This window comes from Eurosta solidaginis, chromosome 1 (assembly GCF_040869045.1).
Source record: "Eurosta solidaginis isolate ZX-2024a chromosome 1, ASM4086904v1, whole genome shotgun sequence".
Taxonomy (NCBI): Eukaryota; Metazoa; Arthropoda; class Insecta; order Diptera; family Tephritidae; genus Eurosta; species Eurosta solidaginis.
The window spans coordinates 54,762,441-54,786,923 of record NC_090319.1 but is presented as its reverse complement, the minus strand read 5'-3'; the positions used below and the strand labels follow the sequence as shown (position 1 = coordinate 54,786,923).

Here is a 24,483-nt window from a genome sequence, read left to right as displayed (position 1 = left end):
GCCGGATAGCAATTACGGAATGTGAAATTGCAGATAAAATCGCGAAAAAAATTAAAATTTTCATATGGTATTATGAAAAAAAAACATTTTTATATATATAAAAATATTTCGAATTTTATGGATTCCCCCTTTCGATTTTTTGAAACTAGCAAAATTTTGCTAAATTTAAAAAAAAAATTTTTTGATATATCATAACACTAAAAATGTTTTCATTTTTATAAAAATTGTCAAAAGTAAAAAATTAACACAACGATTTTTTACCAAATATTTTATGGAAAATTTTAATTTTTATAAAAATGAAAAAAAAGTTATAAATCCTTAATTAAGCAGATTTCGTAATGTAATTGCGCTATAGAGAAATGTAATTAGCAAAAATTTTACTATAAATATTTTTAAGATTTTGTTAATTCACGAAATATTTTTTTTGTATTTGTTATAGATAAAATACTTTTTTTTATAAAAAAGTTATGTTTGTAAATTGTCGAGCTCGAGGCCATACAATATTAAATAACACACAAAGAAAACTTTTTATTTGTATATATGTTATATATTGTCGTTTTTTTATTTATCGATATTTCGACTTCAATTGGAAGTCATCTTCAGGACTAGAAATACAAAAACACAAGTATTATAATAAAAACCACAAAAGTACATGTATGCATTTGGCTTACATCGTTGGGATGTACCAGGTCGACTAATTTAAAATTTGATATGACAAAAACGAAAATAAACATAAAAAGTAAACAAATAAAGAACCGTAATTATAAAGAAAATTCTTAACTAACAACAATATAGCATAAAAAGTTAAACTGTGAGCGACACCCTTAGCATAAGTATGTATTAAATTCCCACCAGGTAAATGTTGTTGTATAACACTCTCAGCATTAATTTTTGCAATTTCTCTTTATTAATTGTCTGTATGCGTGAGCGCATTGGTCTGTGTCTGACTTAAAATTCATTCTTTTATCGTTAGGTGTGCTGATTATGTGAAGCATCTCCAAAATATAGCGTTTCGTATAATGTTTTTCTTGTTGTAGAATTTCCACCTCATCGAAATCCGGAGAGTGTCCAGTTGTTTTGCAATGATGATGGGGGCCGTTTTGTTATCATTAGTGTGGTCCCTATTTTTTATGTTTGATTAGAGAGCGGAAATTCTTGTCTTTAGTTTGGATTTAGTTGTCCCCACATATACCTTATTGCATACGTTGGACCCGTCGCCGTTGTATTTAATTTTATATATAACGTCAGATTTCTCATATTTTCCGATTTTGCTTTTTGTATTTGTAAATATTTTTTGTAAAGTGTTATTATATGTGAAGGCAATTTGAAATTTGTCCCTGTCGTACAAATTCGAATGCTCTATCCTATTCGACAAACCTGGTACAAAAGTGATGGATTTATATATTTTATCTGGTTTAGCTTTCTTGTCTCTAGTCGTCTTGAAATTGCTTTGTATGAATTGTTTTATAAGTTGGATTGTGAATTGTAATTGCGAAAGCATCACTTCGATATGAGAATAGTCACTTGTAAATGAGAATAGTGAATTGTAAATGCGAAAGCGTCACATGGATATGAGAACAGTGACTTGTAAATGAGAAAGCGTCGTTTGGAAATTCGAAAGCGTCAATTCTAATTGAGAATAGTCATTTGTAAATGAGAATAGTGAAATGTAAATGCGAAAGCGTCAAGTGAAAATGCGAAATCGTCATTTGTAATTGATAATACATAGTCAATTATAAATAAGAAAGTATCACCTAAAAATGCGATAGCGTCATATGGAAATGAGAATAGTCAGTTGTAAATGCGAACGCGGTATATATGTAGTGATAAAAAATTATATTTTATTATTTAAAAACACAATTGGATTTGAATGCTTTTTTTTGATTACGTTTGTGACTTGTAGGCTAGGTAAGGTTGCAGTGGCTGCCCCAGGGCACACTTAGGTCAGTGACATTAGGCCCGTTGTGATACCACGCAACGACATGATCACCCTTCCACTTCACACCATTTTAAGGATCTCATAAAGGCTACCACATTCTTGATGTCATACTTCACAATCTTGCGCAGATAATGCAGAAAGGGAGATTGCATGAAGCCAATTAATACTCCTACCGGTTGTAAAATGTTAACCCTACTTAAGGTGTAAACGTGACGGGATCTTTTATGATCTCATTTTGGTCAGGCATCAGTTTAGCGTTAGTTCAGAATTGAACGAGTGAGAGCCAAGGGGTGTGATAGCAGCCTGGCTGTCGCAAAAAAAAAGAGATTTCGTTGCCGATATTTTGTGACCCTATGACACTTTTGCCTGGATGACACTACAGTGAAGAAGAGTCTGAAGGAGAGTTGGAGGTCTGGGTCTCTTGGGTGGGCTTCACTTCCAACTCTGCCGTTTAGTTTGAATCCGTCATTATATATGGAAATGCGATCGGCGACATATTAGTATAAGTTCGGAATTGAACGAGTGAGAGCCAAAAGCTTTGATAGCAGTCTAGCTGTCGCTGGATATAAAGATTTCCAATAATATTCCATAATGGCTGATACTGGCAGACACTGCAGTAATCGGGTAGTAGTCTGAAGGAAAGTTGGAGGTTCCTTCAGTATGCATCACCTCTCAACTCTGCCGTTTAGCTTGGAACCGCCGGTATATATGAAAATGTTGCTATCAACTCCGCCCAATCCTCCCTACTGGGAATGTTGACAGTAAAGTGGTTTTCCGCGCGATCCGTGCTAGGAAGAATATTGTATTTGCTCAGCATGCTAGAGTGTACTTTGGTCTTACTTTTTTAATTGGACAACGCTCTTAAACGCAGGGTTGTCGTAGGATGTCAAGGATGGTCTAAAGGTTTAATAAAAAAAATAAGGAAAACGCTTTGAATAGAAAATATTCTTCTGACCTAACGAAACATGTTAAGCGAAGGTGACCATTTTTCACTAAAAAAAAAGGAACAATTAAACGAAATGCGGAATAAAAAATTTTTCTAAATGTTTTATAGGAAAAAGCAGAGCTGTAAAAAGATTGAATCAATTGAGTGTGCATTCTCTCAGCATTCTTTTAAATTTGTGATTTTTTGGTTGCATATTATAAATTCCCATTCCTGAATGGCTTAATATACTTTAACTCAAATCTAAAGTGTGAGTGTTATTGAATGGTAAAATATAATTCAATATAGAGTGTGAATGTAGGAGCCATTCCCACTCTTTATTGAATGTAAACTTGAAATGAATGCACACTTTTTTACCATTCATTCCCTGCAAAAACGCTCCACGTCATTTTACTAGTCATTTTACGGTCATTGTGACTTTCTGCAGCGGTTATATTCATAGTCACGTTTGCATGGGCGTGATGAACTTTTGTGACCAAATTTTCCGTTTCGTTCCTATTAATGTGATCGTGCATTCCGCTCCCACTTATAGGATGTGAGCATAGCACTGTGCTGCTCACACACGTCACAATGCTCGTCAAATGGCTGTCATTTTTCCGTCATTTCACTCTACATTTTCGAGCCATTTGACAATCAATTTTACTGCGGTTTTACCATTTATATAACCGCCATATAACGTGAATTTTACCTGCAGATTTACTTTACCTGGAGCAGCCAATGAATAAAATATGAACCAAAAAAATTGAATTTTCAATATTTATTATTTTCAATATTATTATATATGTACATGAAATTGGAACTTATATTAATCCAGTTCATATAAAACAGAAGAACTTTAATAATAAATAAACTCGCTTAATTGGTTTTTGTTTTCCAATCTCTTCTAAGCGAGCAAAAAAATAATATTAAGCTTTAGAAAAAACTCCAATTATTTGAATAATATACAACTTAAAGCTTAGTAGAAATTCAGATCAAGAATATTCAAAGGTGTCGTGGATCAGATTGCTGTCGTAATTGATGAACTTAAAAATGTACGACTAGTAATTGAGTCAGACTTATTATTGTTCTAAATCTAATCATTCAAGCAATAATTCTGCAACACATAGCAGGATTATTGATTGGTTTCAAATCTAATTCCGACAGCAATCGTATCACATCCCTTATTATATATGTACGTGATATTGCAACTTAAATTAATACAATTGATATAAAGAAAAGTAAGTACTTTAATAATAACATAAACTCTCTTAATTGGTTTTTGTTTTCCAATTGAAATCTTTTCTAAGCGAGCAGAAAATAATTTTAAGCTTTAGAAAAAACTCCAATTATTTGAATAATCTACAACTTAAAGCTTAGTAGAAATTCAGATTAGGTTTACTCTTTTTTCAGATCAAGAATATTCAAAGGTGTCGTAGAATCCGATTGCTGTCGTAATTGATGAATTTAAAAATGTACGACTTGTAATTAAGTCAGACTTATTATTGTTCTAAATCTAATTATTCAAGCAATAATTCTACAACCCTTAGCAGGAGTATTGATTGGTTTCAAATCTAATTCCGACAGCAATCGTATCACATCCCTTATTATATATGTACGTGATATTGCAACTTAAATAAATACTGTTGATATAAAGAAAAGTAAATACTTTAATAATAAATAAACTCTCTTAATTGGTTTTTGTTTTCCAATTGAAATATTTTCCTGTGCAAGCACATCGCTAACCTGTGTTGGCAAAAGATATGATTATACTGTCTTCGATAGATAGTCGGACGAGCCGTTACTCGGCGAAGTAGAGATGACCGTTGTGTCGGTGGCAGCTGTTACAACAGCAGTTTCTAACTTTACACCATCCGTACAGTGTGATGAATGCTTCACTGCCTTTTCCAATTGCTTGGCGCCAGCAATTTTTGCTGTTTGTAAAGCTTTAGCTGTAATGCAAATATATAGATGGGTTAAAGTGGTTTTCGTATGTTGGTCAACAACTCACCCTATACCATCATCACGGCCTTCTCATCGATTTTGAATATGTGTACTGTTTCAGTATTCAGACCCAGTTCGTTTGGTGCAATATTTTCGATTTGATGAATGTGTATACTATCCGTTAGGCAGACAATTAAGTGCGTTCGATTCATTTATATACTGTGGGTATTTGTGCCGTAGACGCAATGGCAGATATTTTGATTCTTTTTGAAGTGTAACATTTGTAAACAGTTGGGTTTCTCTGCTGTCACTATCACCACTAGAGAGCTATTGAAGAAACGCTCGAACAAGATAATATGTTGCGATTTATGCGCATAGATTTCTTCCACATATTTACCATCCAATACCGAAATGGAACTGTAGATGAAGAAACATTTTATAAAATTTAATAAAATCAAAAAATGATAGTTGTGCTAAAATGGGGTAACGTATTGTATGTTAAAGTATAGCGAAGTCTCAGCGGATTTGTCCTGGTCAAAATTGAGTTTGAATAGATTTTTTTCTTCATTCTTAGAAACATGTACGAAGGTACCTGGTAAGATAATAAAAATCCTCAACGCTTTTTTTGCAATAACTTAAAAAACTCATATTCAAACTTCTACTTAACTTCTACATATCAATAGCTACCTTTACCACAAGTAGTCACTATTGCTTCTACGCCTATGCTATTGTTTCCTACATCGATGAGCTTTGTAATAAAAAAAAAAAACAGCTATCTCCCCAATCTCTCCAGTTTTGTCGCCTCGCGAAACCTGATATTGTCACCAACCAAATCATTGGTGACCTTATTTAAAACATGGCCGCGCCAAATGTCGACCATATGACATTACCCAGAGCTGTAACAAACATTTAATATAATTCGATAAATCGGCAGTACTTGGGGTAAATATAAATAGACGTTTGCATGGTACGCGTCTCCGATATGGTCGCCAAGCCTAAAGGTTACTCACTGGAAGAAAATACAGGCCTGCCAAAATGCTGCCCCCAAAACCGCTACGGGCTGCCTTCTTATGTCCTCGGAACACCACCTGCACAATGAAGCGAGAAAACTCCCAATAAGGGAAAGAAATGAAATGCTAACCAAACAGTTTCTGTAGAATACCCAGAAACCTGGGCATCCCAACAGACATCTGATTGTTGATCCAACACCACTTAGGACCTTAAAGAGTAATCTCCGTAAGCATTATGAGGAAATACGACACCTGAGAACTCAGCCGTATGAAGCAAAAAAACAAACAGGTCCTCAGTGAACTCCACAAACAGGCGTCGTACCTTTATGCTAGGAATTGCCCGGTGAAGTACTCAAAGAACAGTACCCAAAACTTGCGGAAGAGGACCGCATACTCCCCAGGGAAAAGCGAGTCACTCTAGCTCAACTTCGTTCTGAATACTGTAACAGGTTAAACTCTTACCTATCCAGAATCAACCCCGACATACAAAATGTATGCCCCGCTTGCAATGTGGCCCCACATGACACCAACCATCTCATTAATTGTAATGTGGAACCAACGCCTCTAACACCCCTTTCCTTATTGTCCACCCCTGTTGAAACGGCAAGTTTCCTTGGACTCCCGTTAGAGGATATTGATGACAATTTGTGATCGGTCGCGGCTATTAGGTGGGGCGACGCACTGCTACAACAACAACAACCATCTCGGGAACGATTAATATCATCACTTTAAACCTCCTAAGCCATCCCGCCCCACCCCCTATTTACACGAGGAACTTGGGGTCGCCATTACACATTACACTGAACGAGGCCACGGCGACGTTACTGATCAGTTTAACGCCTTACAGGTAGTTGGCAAAAGAAACGGCATATACGACCAGAAGGCACTCGAAGACGATGCCTCAAAAATACAACCAAAAGCAATAATTATCATTTCACTGACACAAATTTTATAGTTTTTTCTTCCGGAGTTGGACACAATCTTTTCATAATATTACTTAACAATTTAAGATTATACATTTTTTTCAATTTGTATTTTGACTTACCAGCAACAACAGAATCATGTTTAATTGTACGCCGCACAATCATTATAGCATCATGTAACGAAGCTCAGTTTCTTCCAAAAATTGTTCGGCACCGCCACGTAAAATCAATGTATATGTTCTATCATTAACGCAACCTTTAAATAATTATAAACTATAAAAATGAAATTAATGTCAAACCCACTATCAAACCTTGGAAAATGTTGAAATGTTCACCACCAACTTGACGTTCTTCAAAGTAATCACATTGACCCAAATCACTTGAATTAGTATCATTAGCTTCAGTCATAACAGCACCACCACAAGCTTTCATTGTACGTTTCAAATCTTCTTCTGGTACACCAAAAGAACATTTCACGATCTGCAAAATACTATGTACCAACATCACCAATTGGTAGTTTAGAAAACACAACATTGGCGCCTTACTTACCTAGTTTATTGTACAGGAGACGCCATTCAGCATTAACAATTTTCTGATACTCTTGGACATTGGAGGACATTGCTGTGGCAGAGCATTTTTCCAATAAAGCACTTTGGTGTTCCTTTGATTGGCGCTTCGACATGTACAGCCATGTCATATTTTGGTCATGCATAATTATAATGCTTTACGTATAGCTTTAATGATGATTCGTGCATGCACGCCTTCCTCAAAATTTGGTTTAACTTGTTTTAAGATTTCACCTGCTTAAAGTACTACTGAAGTGGTGCCGTCGCCGACCTGATAAGAGAAACATTTTTATTCTACACATTCTAATATAACAAAAAACTTACCTCAGCATCTTGAGATTTGGCGATGTCGATTAGAGTTTTACGGCTGGATGCACAATATCTAATAGTTTCATAATTGTTGCCCCATCATTTGAAATTGTGGCCTTACCACTGGAATCAACAATATGCTTGTCCATACTACGTGAACCCAATGTAGTGCGTACAGCGTCCACAATTGAATGCGAGGCATTGATGTTGGATATGACTTGAGGTTTACCTTGAGAGCTATCGGTACCCAAACATATTTTACACAAATACTCATGTACCCAATACAAGTTCAGGACGTTCATATTTATCGACACGCTGTCCGGTGTGGCCCAAATGTTGGAAATATGCAGTTGACACTGTTGAGAAAAAATATTGATCAATGAACACAAGTAAAAGTGAAAGATTTTTTTTACCATCTGTTGTTACTTTACACATTAGACATTGGAAACGACGACCAGCATCTACAAGTTGCATATGAGCCTTGCAACGATTACATCTAATTGCACCCAATTCACCAAAATTTACAATGGGTGGCTCATATTCACCCTCAACCGTGCGTGCCATTGGTGAGACGGCAAGTGTACTGGACAAAACTGTTGTTTTTAAGAAATCAGCTGTTGCAGGTATGCAATACAAAGACGACCTGCAAAGAAGAAAGATCAATGTAATTGCCAAACAAAACATTAATTTCGATTATCGATACCTAAGGTAACGTGGCGAGGAGTTACCCTGATCTTCTACCACATATTTTGTGCTCACCAATGGTGGTAATAAACCCTGTTCATTAGTAATAAAAGCACCACCAGCGTTTTTTTGATTTTCAATGATAACGCCCATCGGATTTGGTATCTGATCGGGATCTAAACGGCGTTGGGCTTGATCATACTGTTGCGGCTGTTGATATTTACCAGTAACAGGTGCAGGTGGTTGCTAAAGAAAATAACACAAAAATAATAATCAGCAAATTTGTAAATTATTAGTTGTATTAGCATACATTATAACTGGGACGTAGGGACGTGTCCGGGTATTGGGGGTTGACCCGGCTTGGGTGGTTGACTGAGCATTGGCGTCTGTCCAGGTTGTGTTGGTGGCATCATAAAAGCCATCAATAACAAGTGCCAAGAATATATCCGCGGCATACCTGCCGACCAAAATGATTCAAGGGGTTGTGATTGCCAACCTCACCTACCCATGGCGAATCCTGTACCTAACAATTTGGTGTGAACAATTGGTGCCAGTTAACCCTCTGAAATAATCGGCGCAATTGTACGCCATTGTGTTGGCATTAATTTGGCAAAATAAAAACCTTTTCATCCTCCTCCCGTGACCATTCTGTCTTCTTTATGCTAGGATCAAGCCATTCGTACCAGCGTGCCTTACATTGCTTGGCAGATTTGCGGTGCAGCAGTGATGCAATACGTGACCACTGGTTTTTGCCATATTTCATTACAGCTGCTTTGAGGATTTCATCCTGAAAGTTATCAATTTAGTTAATAAACGGCCAAGAGTAACCAGTCGCGTCAAATGCTTACCTCAGTGTTTCTCCACACACCACCTTTTATCATAATTCGTGGCATGGTGCTATATAATTGTGAATTCTTTCGATGAGCACAAAAATCAAATCAAAAATGTTTGTCGAAATAAACAGCAAAAATCATTGTATATTAAAGACTGGGAAAATTTTAGAATAGCACCCCCCGAGTTCGGGGTAAAACTTGGTATCAAATGAAAGAGTTCTCCCGATCACAAATATATATATTTTAAAGTGCGCAAACTTATAATTTAAAAGTTATTTGTTGTTAAAGTTTGCAAATTTAGCAAATTTCTATAGCACTTTAAATTACAATTTACACATCTTTCAAAACCTTAATCCACATACATATCTATATAAATTAGCAACGATAAACTTCAATTGCATTTTTGTATATTTCACATTTCATTTTTGCATTGTTTTTACTTATTATAAATGTTTTTATTAAATCAATCGCGCTTTTGTAGCAACATGCACATATATATATATATATATATATTTTATTGATGACATTACGAAGCTGTGCTCTGCCACATATATATACGTATACACATATAAAATTTGTATAGAAATTTGCAAACTTTAACACCAAATAACTTTTAAGTTATAAGTTTGCGCACTTTAAAATATATATATTTGTGATCTGGAGAACTCCCTCTTAAGTTTAAATCTTTCCGGAGATATTACACTTAAAACTCTGAAAATTGAAAAAATTTTCCACCACCAAATGTTTTGCTGTCTCTGCTGAATTAGAAATGGCGGATTTTTTTGCACGCAAAAATGACGTATTTTGCTATCCCTATAAAAATAATAGGTGCGAGAGAGCACGATACATTGTGGGAAAGCTAAATTTGTCAACATGCTATTTCATTTGGAGAATTTTTCATTCCAAATCGTCACCCCTGTCAAAAATTCGTGTGGCTGTGTGCGTTTTTGGTCACACGATTTTTGCAGGGTTACTAATTTTCTTATATCAGAGTTGATATTTTTATACTTCAGTAGCTATACAGGTTTGTTAAAGGAATGCTTTCTTTAAAAGGTTATAAATCTATGTGATGAAATATGTAATTTTTTAATCGAAACGGCGTATGTTCCCTCTAGCATCCCATCATGTTCGTTTCCATGAACATGCGTGTATTTTTGACAGTTCATGTACGTTGTGCCATTGTGGCGAGACGATGGTTCCTGTACTAAGCAAAATATGTATTTGTATACCAGATACTCAATTTTGTAAATGTTGATTGAGGTATCACAATTAAAACCATTTAATTATGATAAAAAAGAGAAAATCGCCCGAAATTTAAACACGTCATCAAATATTTCATGTGGTAATCAAATGTAATTGCAATTTGAGGTAAATGTAGGGGTATATAACATTAAAGTTGTTATAACGCTTATAAAAAATTAACAAAGTTTAGAATATATCAACAGCAAAACCATATTAAAAAGAATTAACTTTTATTAACAGCCTGATTCTAATGTGGTAACAACTTTCTTCATCACGGCAACTTTATTCATGTGGTAACTTTTGTACCATTTTGATATTCTGCCCACGAAAGTAGCCGGATAATTGTTCACCCACAAAAGTAGGTGGTTACATCGAAATAACCACACAACAGCTGTTGTCTAGAAAAAGGCAAAACTGAAAAATAAAGAATTGTGAGCGCAAATAATTAAACATAATAGTAAAAAAGTGTTGCCTCTTGCTATACATATTTGTTTCCATGTACTTTCACAGTATATATTACAATATAGCTATGTAAAAACGTATGCATGTATGCACATATGTATATACACATCGTCCCGTTTATTCGTTAACATCGTATCTACGACTGACACATTTTCGGTAAAGCCATGGCGGAACCATACACGGTGGCAGCATGGTGACATACCTACAAATATAAATAAAAATTCCATGTACTTCGTTTTTGTAAATTCGATGGACAAATGTCAAAATCGTACTGCGCCGGAAGTTGATGTATCAAATTAAATAAAAAAAAGTTTTTATTCAGCTGTCCCATGCTGCCACCTTGTATCGTTCCGCCATGGGTAAAGCAAAGAAAACCAACTTTTAAATTCACCACAGACACTGGTGAGTTTTTCGGTGGTGACAGTGTTACCACTTTGGCCAGAATCGCGAATAAACCAACTGGTAACGATTTTCGGTTACATAATGTTCTGGGTACTATTTTACCGGTAGCGCTAAGAATCGGGCCGTAAGAGAACCTTTTCAAAATTTTCGTCAGAAAGGGATCCACGGCGAGGCGCATTCAATATAGTTGCTGCTGAAAACAATCTCTCTACTGATGCTGATGAGGGTAAAGGAGTATTAAATTTCATATAACACTTTTTCAGCTCTGGATACTTATAAAGCATTCCTTTATTAGTGCTGGGATCTGCAATATAATTGGAATATTCATTTTCGGCTTTATTGATTATCAAACTTTCGGATGCAACAGCTTCATCTATGATTTTTGGAAAACCTTAAAATATATAATGTGAAATTTTAATTAATATTAGAACCACTAAGTGATACTCACATCACATCCCTAGGGTGTTTCTAAGCAGTATGTGCGTAAATAAATAAATCATTATGTACACATTACGACAAGCAACATTTACATTCACGCAGCGGGGAAATACAAATAAACACATTAATCGTCGTTTACCCACATGCATACAAGGCAGCGAAGAGATAACTCACACACAGATGTACATAGTTAGTCAACAGTCAAAGTATTACTCACATATATACACGCATATGCCTATGGGAGAGTCTATAAACTACAAATAGGTATACATATATGTAGCTCAATTACTAGGGTAAACAAGTAGAACATTCTACAAGGAGAAACATCTGGAATATCCCAACGATGCAGAAAAGAGTATAAAAGCGGCAAAAGCAGGTAGTCTGACTTGAGTTTGATTTAAACACGTTAACAGTTGTGAAGTATAAGTGTTATTCAAAGTAGTCTAATAAAGACCGTTTTGCATTATTAAATATTTGATTTATTTATTCGACAATTTAGCGATACGAACGTAAGAAGCAAGTTGAAAATAAGCGGAGTTGCAAGTAAATTCGTTACAATATTTTGCAGCAAATATTGTCTCCGAGAAAACTGAGGTTTCGTCCATTTCTCTTTCAATGCCTTCTTCAGTTGTTGTATTGTTTTCATCGTTTGCTTCATGTACCATATCACGGCTCTGTTCAAACACAGAATCCCCGACAATTTCGAAGAACTCTTCAAAATTAATTTCCGCTGATTCGCTGTCGTAATTTCCCATACCGATGTAATCGTTTTAATCCGACCCGCCAAGAAACTCACAAGAAATTTAATAAATGAACAATTTTCCATTAAAATTTTTTTCCAGTTTTCAAACTTGAAAACTTTTAAATAGGTTCTTGATTTCTCTATTTACGTTACCAGTACTTCGTCATACACAGTCGACACGTCCACTGAGGGAATTATCAACGGAAATCCAAGGAAATTTCTGTGCCAATAGATGTTTCTGTTTAGCTTTTAAAAAGATAATTTTTGTGGTGATCCACATGTTACACTGAATCTTTTATCTGAAGTTGCTATCATTCTGTCCCAAAAACCAGTGGCACTTTGGAGCCAATTTTATATTTTACAAGTTTTAAATACATAGAGAAAAATAGGATGTTACTATTGCATTTTGCAAACCCACGGACCAGTATAGAGATACAGTATTTGACCATATACCGCTAAGAAGAATACATGAAGGAACTTGTACTAAGACTTTTTATAATGAATTGCTTTTTCTTCAATTGTTTAAACTCCAATTAAGGACGTTCAAATGTAGGTTAGTACTTTTACATGCAAGTACCTTTTATATGGCACATTGGCAACACTTATTTAGAACTATGACAATTTTCGGAAGAGGGATGTTGAAATATTTGTCATTTACTTTTTTTATTATTAAATTTTGAGAATAATTTTAATAAAAATGCCTTTTCAATTAACTTCTTTGTGCTTTATTACCATTTAAATAACGAAAAAACTGGTCATTACTGTCAATAACTAAATTTTTGTGTTGATATTTTGAAGTGGCTTTAATTAAATGCAACCATGTGATATTTGAGCGGGTTTTGTGCTTGAACGACATTTTTTATAATTGATTGGTACTAGAAAAGTATATGCACACTCAGCAAAGGCTGCATTCATTTGAATTCTTATTCTGTGTTGAAAAATGTTTGTGTTTCATTCATTTACTTCATTCTTTCTTCGAAGAGTTCAAGAGTGCATTCTTTTTTTCCCACTACTGATTGAAGAATGGGTTGACTTTTAAGCCACATTCCTTAACAAGGAATGAAAGAATGAAGAAAGGCACAAACAATTTCCTACGTTCTCAACTGTAATACCAACGACAAGAGAATATCGAAGCAGATTGGGAACGCAGCAGCAACATATATGAACACAGTACAAAGCAAACTTTTGAATATTATTATCAGAGCAAAGCATGAACTACGGAAGCTGAAAGAAAATGAGGTAAATAGCATAAGAAATAAATTACAACAAAAATTGATAATGAAGACGCGACCGCATTTTTCGAAAGTGAGAAAACCTTATCACATATTTTAGAAACGAAAGTAAAGAACTCACAAACCAACAAATTCGAGAGACTTAACGACGTTCAAAAACGATCGCTTAATATCCAAAGCGTACCGGAATGGCTTTGTAATAAGACGAACACAAACAAACCGACAGACACTCAGTGGCTACTCTCCTTAGGTCCAAAGTTCTCGTTACCAACCACCAATGATAATTTTCCACTATTCAAACTGATAGCTGACGGAGAGGACTGTATACAGACTATTAAAGAGAAAGAAGAGTAAGAAATTGAGCGGAATAATTTTACCACATTAATAAGAGATCACCTAAACAAGTCAAAAAACAACGCGCGGGACAGGTTTATTTTAGACAAACTACACCAAACGAAAACTTCTCAAAGAAAATAAAAATTTATTAGTTTTGAATGCCGACAAAGGGAATGTCACAGTTCTGATGGACAAATCAGACTACGACAAGAAAACACAAACAAACCGTGAATGATATTTCGGCTTATCGCGTACTAAAACGTGACCCTACCAATAGGTTACAGGACAAAAATAACGAAATTGTTGAGAAACTATTTAAAAATAAAATAATTGATTTGAAGGAGAAATATCGTCTAATAAGTAAAACGACAAACGCTCCAAGGTTATATGGTCTTCCCAAGATTCATAAGGAAGGCGTGCCCCTGCGTCCTATATGTCCGTCTGTCAACTCCCCGTCTTATAGGTTATGCCAATATGTTGTTAATGTCCTCAAAAACCTAACCAAAACTTCGAAGTACAATGTCAGAGATTCGGTAGAATTCAAAAACAAGGTAAAAGATACTTATATAGATGACGATGAATGTCTGATTTAGTTCGATGCGGTTTCCTTGTTTCCCAGCATTCCAGTCGACCATGCTTTGGATATTATAGCATCTAAATGGAAACAATTAAAAGCCCATACCAGTATTAGCAAAGAATTGTTTTTGGAAATTGTGAATTTTTGCATTAAAGAAAACCGATATTTCAAATCAAATAATAAAATATATGAACAACGGTCGGGAATGCCAATGGGGTCACCAGCATCACCTATCATTGCAGACTTAGTAATGGAAGAATTGATGAGTAAATTCGAGGACTCTCCTAATAAACCCCGCTTTTTATCTAAATACGTCGACGATCTGTTCGCCATCGTAAAAATTGATGCTGTAGAGGATATGCTGACGAACTTGAACAGTTATAACAAATCAATAAAGTTTATCCATGAAATTGAAAAGGATGGCCAGTTACCATTTTTAGACACTTTGGTGATAAGAAAATACAAAAAACTATATCTTGACTGGTATAAAAAGGCCACATCGTCAGGCAGATTGATTAATTTCCACTCGAAACACAGCAAATCAACTATAGTCAACACAGCAAAAAAGCAAAGAGTGCTGACCACCAGTGATGAAATTTACCATAATAAAAATATAGAAATTATTGTAAAAATACTTAAAAACAACGACTTTCTGATATATCTTATAAAAGGTTATATCCGCGATTATTTTGAAAAATCAAGTACCAATCGAATAAACAATAATAGAAATAAAATATATAAAACGTCCGTATATGTCCCTGGACTGTCCAACAGGCTAAAACATTCCAATATGTATGACCACGAAAAATTCCAAATGGCTTTCACTTACAACAATACCGTACAACAAATTTTTAGCAACACAAAGGACAAAATCGAAAAATACGAGAAATCTGACGTAATATACCAAATACCATGTAACGGCGACAGGTCCCACGTATGCAATAAAGTATATGTCGGGACTACAAAATCAGAATTAAAGACAAGGATTTCCGCACATAAATCAAATATCAAAAATCGGGACCACTCTAATGATAATAAAACAGCTTTGACACAACATTGCAGAGTAACCGGGCACTCTCCAGATTTAAACAACGTAGCAGTAATTCAACAAGAGAGGCACTACAACAAAAGATACACATTAGAAATGCTTCATATTATCAATACACCAAGAGATCAAAGAATAAATTTTAAGGCCGATGAAGAAGGCTGCGCGGCAGCCTATCGTCGATTAATTACAGCAACCACAATTTCTCGTGAGAAGAGTGTAGTAGTCACAAACATGCTGTCCCAACTCTAATGTGCTGAGCGCCGCTTACTGCTTGTTATTTAATGTATTGTTGTTTATGTAAAAATTTGTTTATTATTACGGTTCTTTAGATGTTTACCTTTTTTGTTTATCATTTTCCCCTTTACTTGATTATTTTAAGATTTGTTAAATTAGTCGATCAGGTGCACTCAAGAGTGTAAGTTCAAAATTATGGAATGTTGTTATGTTTTATGTGTTAACATGTTTTTGTTTTTATATGCCTTTCAGTCCTGAAGATGATTTCAGTATGAAATCGAAATATCCATCAAAATAAATTTGACAAATATACAATTTATATTTAAAATAAGCATTTTTGGTGTTTGAATTTACATGGCCTAGAGCTCGGAAAGTTTTTATAAAAATTTACAAAAAAAAGGCCGAAATAGAATAAAAGTAATTAAGAATGAAGAAAGAGCATTCTTAAATCAATGATTTAAAATTTCAAATGATTGCACACTTTTACAGCTCTGGAAAAAAGTTTATTAAAAAAATTTAATTTTGAAGAGAAAACTCAAATTTAAAAATTTAATTTTTTTTTTTTGTGTGAATTAAGCGGGGGTTGCGCTTATTGCTTTAAATGTATGAAAACATTTATTTGAAGCAATTTTTAATTTTATAATTTATTTAATAGTGTGGGAAAAATTTAAACAACGTGACATCAGGACGGACAAGGCGACAGCTGTTTCGATTATACCTGGCAAATCTCTTCAAAACCTTTTCTACCGTGAGTGGGATTTGAACCCGCACAACGATAAAAAACTTAATTACTTGTAAATCGGTCCTATTCCAAAAAAAAAAAAAAACAAATTAAAACGACTATTTTCTATGGTAGCATTATTCATTTAAAAATTAAACAAATATTTGAATTTCCAAAAAAAAAAATTTAAAAAAATTTATATAACGTCAAACATAATATTTTTAAGAAAAAAAATTATATTTTTGGAATTTTGTATACACAAATAGGGAAATAAAAATTGTTATATAACAACTTAACTAAGAATAAAATAATTAAAAAAATAATATCGCGGGTTTGAATCGAGCTCAAGGCCTAACAATAATTATTTTATCATTATTATTGTAATGATAAATTTTTTCTTAATTAAAAAAATTATTAAATTAGAATAGAAGAAAAAATTTAGACAACTGCCAAAGCTCGTTGTATAGATCCATTTCGAAAACTGCTCATATGTTCAAATCGGACCACAAATACGATTTTTTGAAATATTTCGATCCATTCGCCACCTATCGGAGTTTTTTCTTATTATTGCATTGTCATCGGGTTCTTAACTATATTCCAAGTTTCAAGCTTGTACCTTATCGGGAAGGTACTTAAATTTCAATTACAAAATTCCTGTTCGCTACACAGAGTCAAGCTATATAAAACAGTTTGAAAATGAAAACGCTTACTTAATTAATTGTAAAAAGTATTTATTAACTGCTTACATTAATGTAAAGATAACATATTGCAATGTTTTAGTTTTACGCATCATTAATGCTACATATCTCTCATTTACTTCAATAGTGTCATAACTCAAAAATCACAATTTTCCAGGAGAGCTATTCAAAGATTTTAACTGCCATATGTTGCCCATATAAACGCATATTTTCATTTTTATAGCACGTGCTAAATTTTTAACTGATCACAGAGTTTTTTATACAGCATAGACCATGATATTGGGTACGTTTATATGTTATTAACTCAAAAGTCATGTTTTTTGAGTTATGACACTATTCAAGTAAATGAGCGACATGTATTTAATTACAAAAATATTTATGTTAATATATTTCAAGATATTTATGTTCTGCTAACACTAAATTTATATATAATAAAGAGTACAAAAATCGTTTAACTTTCATAAAGCAACAATTATTACAATTTCATGTAGGCAACGCCCTACATATACAAGTAAATATTATAAAAAATATGTATGTATGCACTGAAAATGCGGCAAAATGAAATGACTTGAGAATACAACTTTAGGAAAAGCATACTTAAAAAAAAAATAATTTTTTATAAAAATTGTGCAAGTGTATGCCAAATTAAACTAAGTGCAATTATATTTTGAATAAAAATGTCGTTTAAGAATAAATTATATACATTTATATGAAATTGTTTGCTATATTTAGGTATTATTCTTTAATTTCTTAATTAAATATATATATCTTACATAGCTTTTCGTCCTAAAATTTTTGTTCCGAAAAATTTCGTAGCATTATTTACACACAGCAAGTTTCTTACTTTAGCTAATGAACAATAAACAAAACTTAGAAAGCTACAAGCAATGTTGTATAAAATATTTTGAACCAAGCTGAACGGTTGCTTTTGAATTTTTATTTTTTTCATATGAAATTTGCCACAATGTTATAGACAGAGATATCATTTCGCTTCCTATAAATACCATCTATTTCTATCCTGTAGCCGCTGCATAATGTTGACATATATTGTTAACTTCTTAACTGTATATACCAACATTGAATTACCTATGAAACTGCATAGTCAAACTTTTTTAAGGAGATAAGCATTTGGAAATTTAAGTAACAATTATTGGTATTTACAGTAACTCCAACAAAAACTAAGATAAATTTTATATAAAAAAATAGTCATACAAACTCAATCATATGCTCAGTTCAAAATTGTTTGCCCTATATACATTAACAATTCCCCGCTCACTCATTTCTCTTACACGCCCTCATATCAGTGCATTAAATACAATCTAAACCCTATATCAGTGATACTGATGATGATTCATGGCATTACTATTTGGATTTTCCAATTCTTCAAAAGATTTACGCGCATTACGTATATTAACCAAGGTCGCTTCAGAAGGTATTGTTGGATCCGACATGACAACCATCACATATGTATTGCTAGTAAAGGTATCTATGAATGCAGCAAAAGCGCTATTACGTACCTCCATCGATTGAAATTTTGCTCCTAATTTTGAACAACTCAATTTGAATTGTTTTATAATATTGGAGACTTTCTCAAAACGATGTGAGTCGCGATTTTTTTTACTCTGACAATGTGAAATCACAAGAAAGGTGGCCTTTTCGAAGAGTAATACTTCATCGGCTTCAATTACAGACGCGAAATGGGTAAGCGAATTTTCTAGGACTGCAACATTGGGAATGAGCATAGTGACAATGCAGGACCAAGCTCTGTAATTGAGAAAAATTATATATATAGTAATATGCCACAATTAAGTGTACTTTATATTTGTTTATTAACCTGTAAAGCGTTTCATCCCATATGCTGGTGCGAAAACATGTTACATTGCCGGGTTTTGAAAGTCGTATCAGGTCGTGCTCGCGTTCTTTAAATAAAGTTTCTCGTTGTTCTTCAGCAACCAAATCCATTTTATGTATTAAACAAAATATTTTTGCATCCGGTGAATTCTACAATGAAATAAATAAATAATTATAAAGTCCATTATAATGACTACATGTTTTAATACATACTTGTAACAATGCTTCCAGACACGATTGATAATAGTGCACATCACGCTCCATATCCCGACTTTCCACATCAAATACATATATAAGTACTTCAACATTACGGAATATATTGTCGCGTTGTGAGGCAAAGTATTGTTGCATGAAACCCTCTTGACCGCCACAATCCCACAGATTGAGTACCAAATTTCCCAAAAACCGCACATGTGAATGTTCGACATCGACTAAAAGTTCAAAGAATATCTATGTACATATGAATTTAACATTTCAAAAAGGGACAACAAATTAGAAGATTCCTAGAAGGGTTTCTGGCGAAGGGAAAGGCAAGCAAGTGATTTGAAACACCTTTGAAACATGCATGTTTAAAACACCGCGCTCAGAGCTGCCACGGGATGTCCTCTAATATCTCCAGAACATCATCAACAATGAGGCGAGAATACTGCCCATACAGAAGAAATGAAATGCTGAATAAAGTTTCTGCTGAATACCCAGAAACATGGGCATCCCTACAAACATCGGATTGAAGAGGCCCCGCCTGCCAGGAACTTAAGATTTGATCTCCGAAAGCACTATGAAGAAATCCCGACTTAAGAATTCAGCTATGAAGTAAAGAAGCACGAAAAGGCTTCCACAAAGTCGCCAACCACTATGCCTGATATTGCTCGGTGAACCCCGTATAAAGACGAATACCCAGAACTCGCCGTTGAGAAAACAATCTCCCCAGGGAGACGCGCGTCACTCTAGCTCAAAGTCGATTTGGATACTGTTATAGGTAAAACTCTTACTTGTCCAGAATCGACACACCCAATGTACGAGTATGTCCTGCTTGTACCGTGCCCGCACTTGGCGCCAACCATTTTTTATGTTGCAATGTGGAGCCAACACCTCTAACGCCCTTATATCAATGGTCCTAACCCGTTGACACGGAAAGTTTTCTCGGACTTCCATTAGAGGATAGGTTAGGTTGAACAGGCTGGTCCACGAGGACCTCTTATAGACTGAATGAGTCCGTAGGGTTACCAGAATTTTGTTTTAACGACCAAACTGAAAAACCGTATCAATAACCAGGACCATGTTATAAAATAACTCCGTCCTCTTGGCAAATACTAGAAGCCATCTAGGACTTAAGCCACTTGCTGCTTCTAGATCTGACAGCTGTATCACTCCTAATAGCTGAAGTCTTAGCCTGCAAGCGCAGTGCACGAGCGCAAAACGTACTCGATCGTTTCCTCCTCCAACCCGCACTTCCTACATCTGATATCACTGAAAAAGCATAATTTAAAGGCATGCGACGCCAGAAGGCAGTATCCAGTCAGAATACCCGTCACGAGTCTACAGTCCTCTCTTTTTAATGATAGAAAGAACTTTGTTAGTCTAAGGTTGTAAGACCTACACATAATCTTCGACACTTTACAGCCCCGCGCTTGAACACACGCCTTCCGGCTTGGTCGCAAATTGGGACGTTTACGGAGCAAGATTCAAGGGATGCGCCCTTTATAGCTAGTTCATCTGCTTTTTCATTCCCATATGCCCTGGGACCCAATATGGATGTATGCTTCTCCCTGTCCCAATTCTTTCCAGACACGGTTGCATTGTAAGATATTCTCTTCCAGTTTTTCTACCGCTTTGGTTACGGCTAATATTTCCGCTTGGAAAACGCTTCAGTAATATGGCAGCTTGTAGGTTCTGTTTATTTCCGGATCAGCGCAGTATACCGCAGACCCTACTCCTTCCACTACTTTAGAACCATCTGTGTACACATGTGTCGCCTCGTCCGCCATTTGAGCACCCTTGCGCCAACCATCCAACCATCTATTGTGACCTTAAGGTCTCCCCCGAAGCGCAGATAAGGAATCAGGTAGCCTGTTCGTCCTGTAATTGATGACGCTATACTACTATGACCGTATGGTCGGCGCTCAAACTGCCCCGAGGCACTGAGGCTGGTTTGCAGTTGTTAACGCTATGTTCTTTGCTACCAGTCTAGAGGTGGAATGTGCAGAATGGCATACCTAACCTAACCTCCGTTAGAGAATATCGATAACATCCCTATTGGATGGGACGAAACCACCTTTGAAACTAAAAGCATAACATATCTTAACGGGTTGGGCCACCTTCACGACCAAAAATCAATTTATATAAGGTATTTTTTTTTTAAATGAAACCTGAAGAGCAAATTCATAACAATATCTTCGATAAATCTACATTAGTGTGTTTATTAAAAATTTCTCGATAATTTTAATGGAAAAATAATATCAGTATAGTCATTTGAACGAAGCCTCTCGAACAGCAGGTTAGGGGATCAGAATATACCCGCGGTAGGTATGCCTGTCGTAAGAGGCGACTAAAATACCAGATTCAAGGGGCTGTGTAGCGCAACCCTTCAGGTTGCCAGCGCAATATATAGCTTCTCCAAACCCAATTGTCAACCTCACCTATCCGCGGCGAATCCTGTTTCACTAACAGACGAGGCTCTGGCGACCCCAAGCTCCTCATGGAACTTGGGGTAGGGAGGGAGGGAATGGCCTGAAGGTTTAATGTGGCCACATAAATCGTTCCCGAGATGGTCGGGCTAGCACCTTAATGATGCTATGGTACCGGAGCGTACCGGATTTGTATCCGGCAAAGGACCATCACATCGATAACACTCCCCAAAGCCTTCGGGGAGCAACCTTATCGCTACAACAACAGCTCAAATACAACTGGCACGCAGTGTAGTATGCACAATTCTCGTCTGAAAAACACGATGTTCCAAAAGTTCAAAGGTGGTGTATCCTCTTAATTACAGAAATTTCATTGTTCGTTTTGGTAGCGATAAAAGAACTCCACAAATTTTGGAGAGTGCTGTCAGTGTAACAGTTTTTTTACGGGTATGAATCCAGAACGAACGGATACCAACATTTTTAGGTATTATCCGGACTAACGTCGGAACGAATTGGGTTTAAGAGATGTACGCTACTAGCATTAAGTGTAAATAGTTTCGATATGAAAATCCTTTAGATTCACAAAGCAATGTACAAACGTATATCAAGGTTTTTTTAACAAATATAGGGCTGGTGTCATACTGGATAACAGCGCGTTAACTGATGTATGGACTGCATTTAAAGCATAAACCTCACCTGCTCCCTGTTTTCTCGTCTGGATGGGTGCTGGATGTTAAGTGCTGGTGGTCTAAAAGCCTAACGAACCGCAACAAATGTACTTAGAACTGTGTAAGTACAGTCACTGTTAAAGAAAAAATCACAACAGTACACGTTGCAAATCAGAAACAGTTATACTTAATTAAATACTGACGCCGGGTCTAGAAGGTGCTCGAATGGGTTGTAACGTGCAACTCAATGGGTCATCTACGAATATGGCGCCTTAATTTTCATTATCTAAAGCTTTCTTTTACAAAGACATTTTGGAAACAAAATTGGGTTGACTTGTCGGTTCGACGATTCAAACGAATTGTTCCCGAAGCAGTCGTAAAGTAACGGAGACATTTCCGGCAAAGAACTGCACGCATCCACAACTCTCGGCAAAGGTTTGCGTCTACAACAGCGCATTGTTTGATGGCGAATGTTATTTAGATGGTATTGTAAAATTGTCAGCTCTTTAGTTGGTGCTGACACAACTTAGAACCGAGGAATAAATGTAGACGGGTAATAGCGAGAAAACCTGGCTGACCAAAAGTCATTATGTTGTAGCGATAAGGACACTCACCGAAGGTCTTGGGGAGTGTTAACGATGTTGATGGTCCTTCGCCGGATGCAGATCCGGTACGTTCCGATACCAAGCCCGACCATCTCGGGAACGATTTGTTATGACCACATGCGACCTTCTAGGCCATACCTCCCCCCACCCCCTAGATCCCTGAGAAGTTCGGTGTTGCCAGAGCCTCGGTTGTTAATGTAACAGGATTCGCAACGGATAGGTGAGGGTGACAATTGGGTTTGGAGAAGCTATATATTGCGCTGGCAACCTGAAAGGTTTGCGCTACACAACCCCTTGAATCTATTTGGTACTTTAGTTACCTCTTATGACAGGCAACCCTACCGCGGGTATATTCTAATCCCCGAACCAGCTGGGGGTCCAAAAGTCATGTCGACCGATATCGTTCCTCTGTCTACTTACGATTCCTTTATGGCACGCAAATATGCCATCAGCATAACGCAGAGAAGCCCCCAACGTAGCCGAATATGGGAGGAACGCAACAAATTAAATGGGGTTGCACTGAAATGACAGTCCTTGGTCGGGAAAAATCCCGAGTTGCTCCGGTACATTGAACCGACTGCCTTGGGAAGGAAGAATGTGACAATTTGTGATTGGTCGCACCTATTGGATGGGGCGAAGCACTGCAACACCAACGTAGCCGAATGTCTTTAAGCAGTGAGAAACACTTATGTGTATTTTGAAGAAACTAATCTGTAGAATCTATTATTGTCCAGTTAAGATCTTTCTTTAAACATTTGGCCGATTGCGATAAGCAAATACAAAATGTAAGAAACAATTCACTTACTGGTTGCTCCTAATCGCGTCGTATCACGCGCAATGTAATTGGCAAATATTATGGACCTCATGCTCGTTTTGCCTGAGCCGCTTTTGCCCATTAACAGCACTTTTTTCTTCATATTGTTTTTATTGCTTATATTTTGCTTTTGTTAACAAATCTTTTGCACAATTCAACACTTCGTGAATTTAATTTTTTTCCCCACAACCAAACTCGCCCAATCCCACTGATAATAGAAAAATTCCTGTTATGACAACTGAGCAGAAAACAGCTGATTGGAACCATGGTACCATGATTGGAACGTATTAACTGCGTTGCCACTGTGTTGAAACAGCAGGATTCATGAAACACATTAGGGCGGCAACTTATATTGAACGCTTTAGGAGGATGTACCCAAACGCTCAGGTCGTTTCAAAGCGAACAAAGTGGCATGGTATTTCATATTATCTGACGTCGATGCCAAAGCGACGCAAAGCTACCAAAGCGGTAATGTAAATTCGTCTGGTAATAATTTACGGTAACGTTTTATATGACGGTGCACCACCTAATTTATATCAAAATTTTTCAAAGGTGGTATCAAAAGACTCGTCACGACCTCCGTTTAGGGATTCATGGGGTTGTGTAGTGCAATATATAGCTTCTCTAACCAAATTGTCAACCTCACCTTCGACCGGCGA

General features: G+C 35.9%; 2 protein-coding genes across 8 annotated transcripts; both read right to left on the bottom strand.

The window, feature by feature from the left end:
• Nucleotides 1-3,624: 3,624 nt before the first annotated feature.
• On the bottom strand, nucleotides 3,625-10,079 carry LOC137253543 (protein transport protein Sec24C-like). 7 transcript variants are annotated; one of them, XM_067790729.1, is made up of 12 exons: nucleotides 9,762-10,079; nucleotides 9,143-9,208; nucleotides 8,917-9,081; nucleotides 8,314-8,540; nucleotides 8,024-8,253; nucleotides 7,626-7,966; nucleotides 7,285-7,572; nucleotides 7,047-7,225; nucleotides 6,858-6,991; nucleotides 4,870-5,219; nucleotides 4,605-4,810; nucleotides 3,625-4,501 (listed from the first exon to the last, which is right to left on the bottom strand). In XM_067790729.1, exons 2-6 carry the CDS (start codon nucleotides 9,185-9,187, stop codon nucleotides 7,881-7,883), a joined length of 753 nt encoding a protein of 250 aa, XP_067646830.1. In that variant the 5' UTR covers nucleotides 9,188-9,208; nucleotides 9,762-10,079; the 3' UTR covers nucleotides 3,625-4,501; nucleotides 4,605-4,810; nucleotides 4,870-5,219; nucleotides 6,858-6,991; nucleotides 7,047-7,225; nucleotides 7,285-7,572; nucleotides 7,626-7,880. The 7 variants fall into 7 exon arrangements, with proteins under 7 accessions (XP_067646830.1, XP_067646822.1, XP_067646789.1 ...); XM_067790721.1 differs by having other exon boundaries at nucleotides 9,831-10,079; XM_067790688.1 differs by having other exon boundaries at nucleotides 7,047-7,215; nucleotides 9,829-10,078.
• A 7,196-nt stretch (nucleotides 10,080-17,275) lies between these two features.
• On the bottom strand, nucleotides 17,276-24,059 carry RagA-B (Ras-related GTP binding A/B). Its single transcript, XM_067790752.1, has 4 exons — nucleotides 23,816-24,059; nucleotides 19,324-19,541; nucleotides 19,094-19,260; nucleotides 17,276-19,023 (listed from the first exon to the last, which is right to left on the bottom strand). Exons 1-4 carry the CDS (start codon nucleotides 23,925-23,927, stop codon nucleotides 18,591-18,593), a joined length of 930 nt encoding a protein of 309 aa, XP_067646853.1. The 5' UTR covers nucleotides 23,928-24,059; the 3' UTR covers nucleotides 17,276-18,590.
• Between the last annotated feature and the right edge of the window lie 424 nt (nucleotides 24,060-24,483).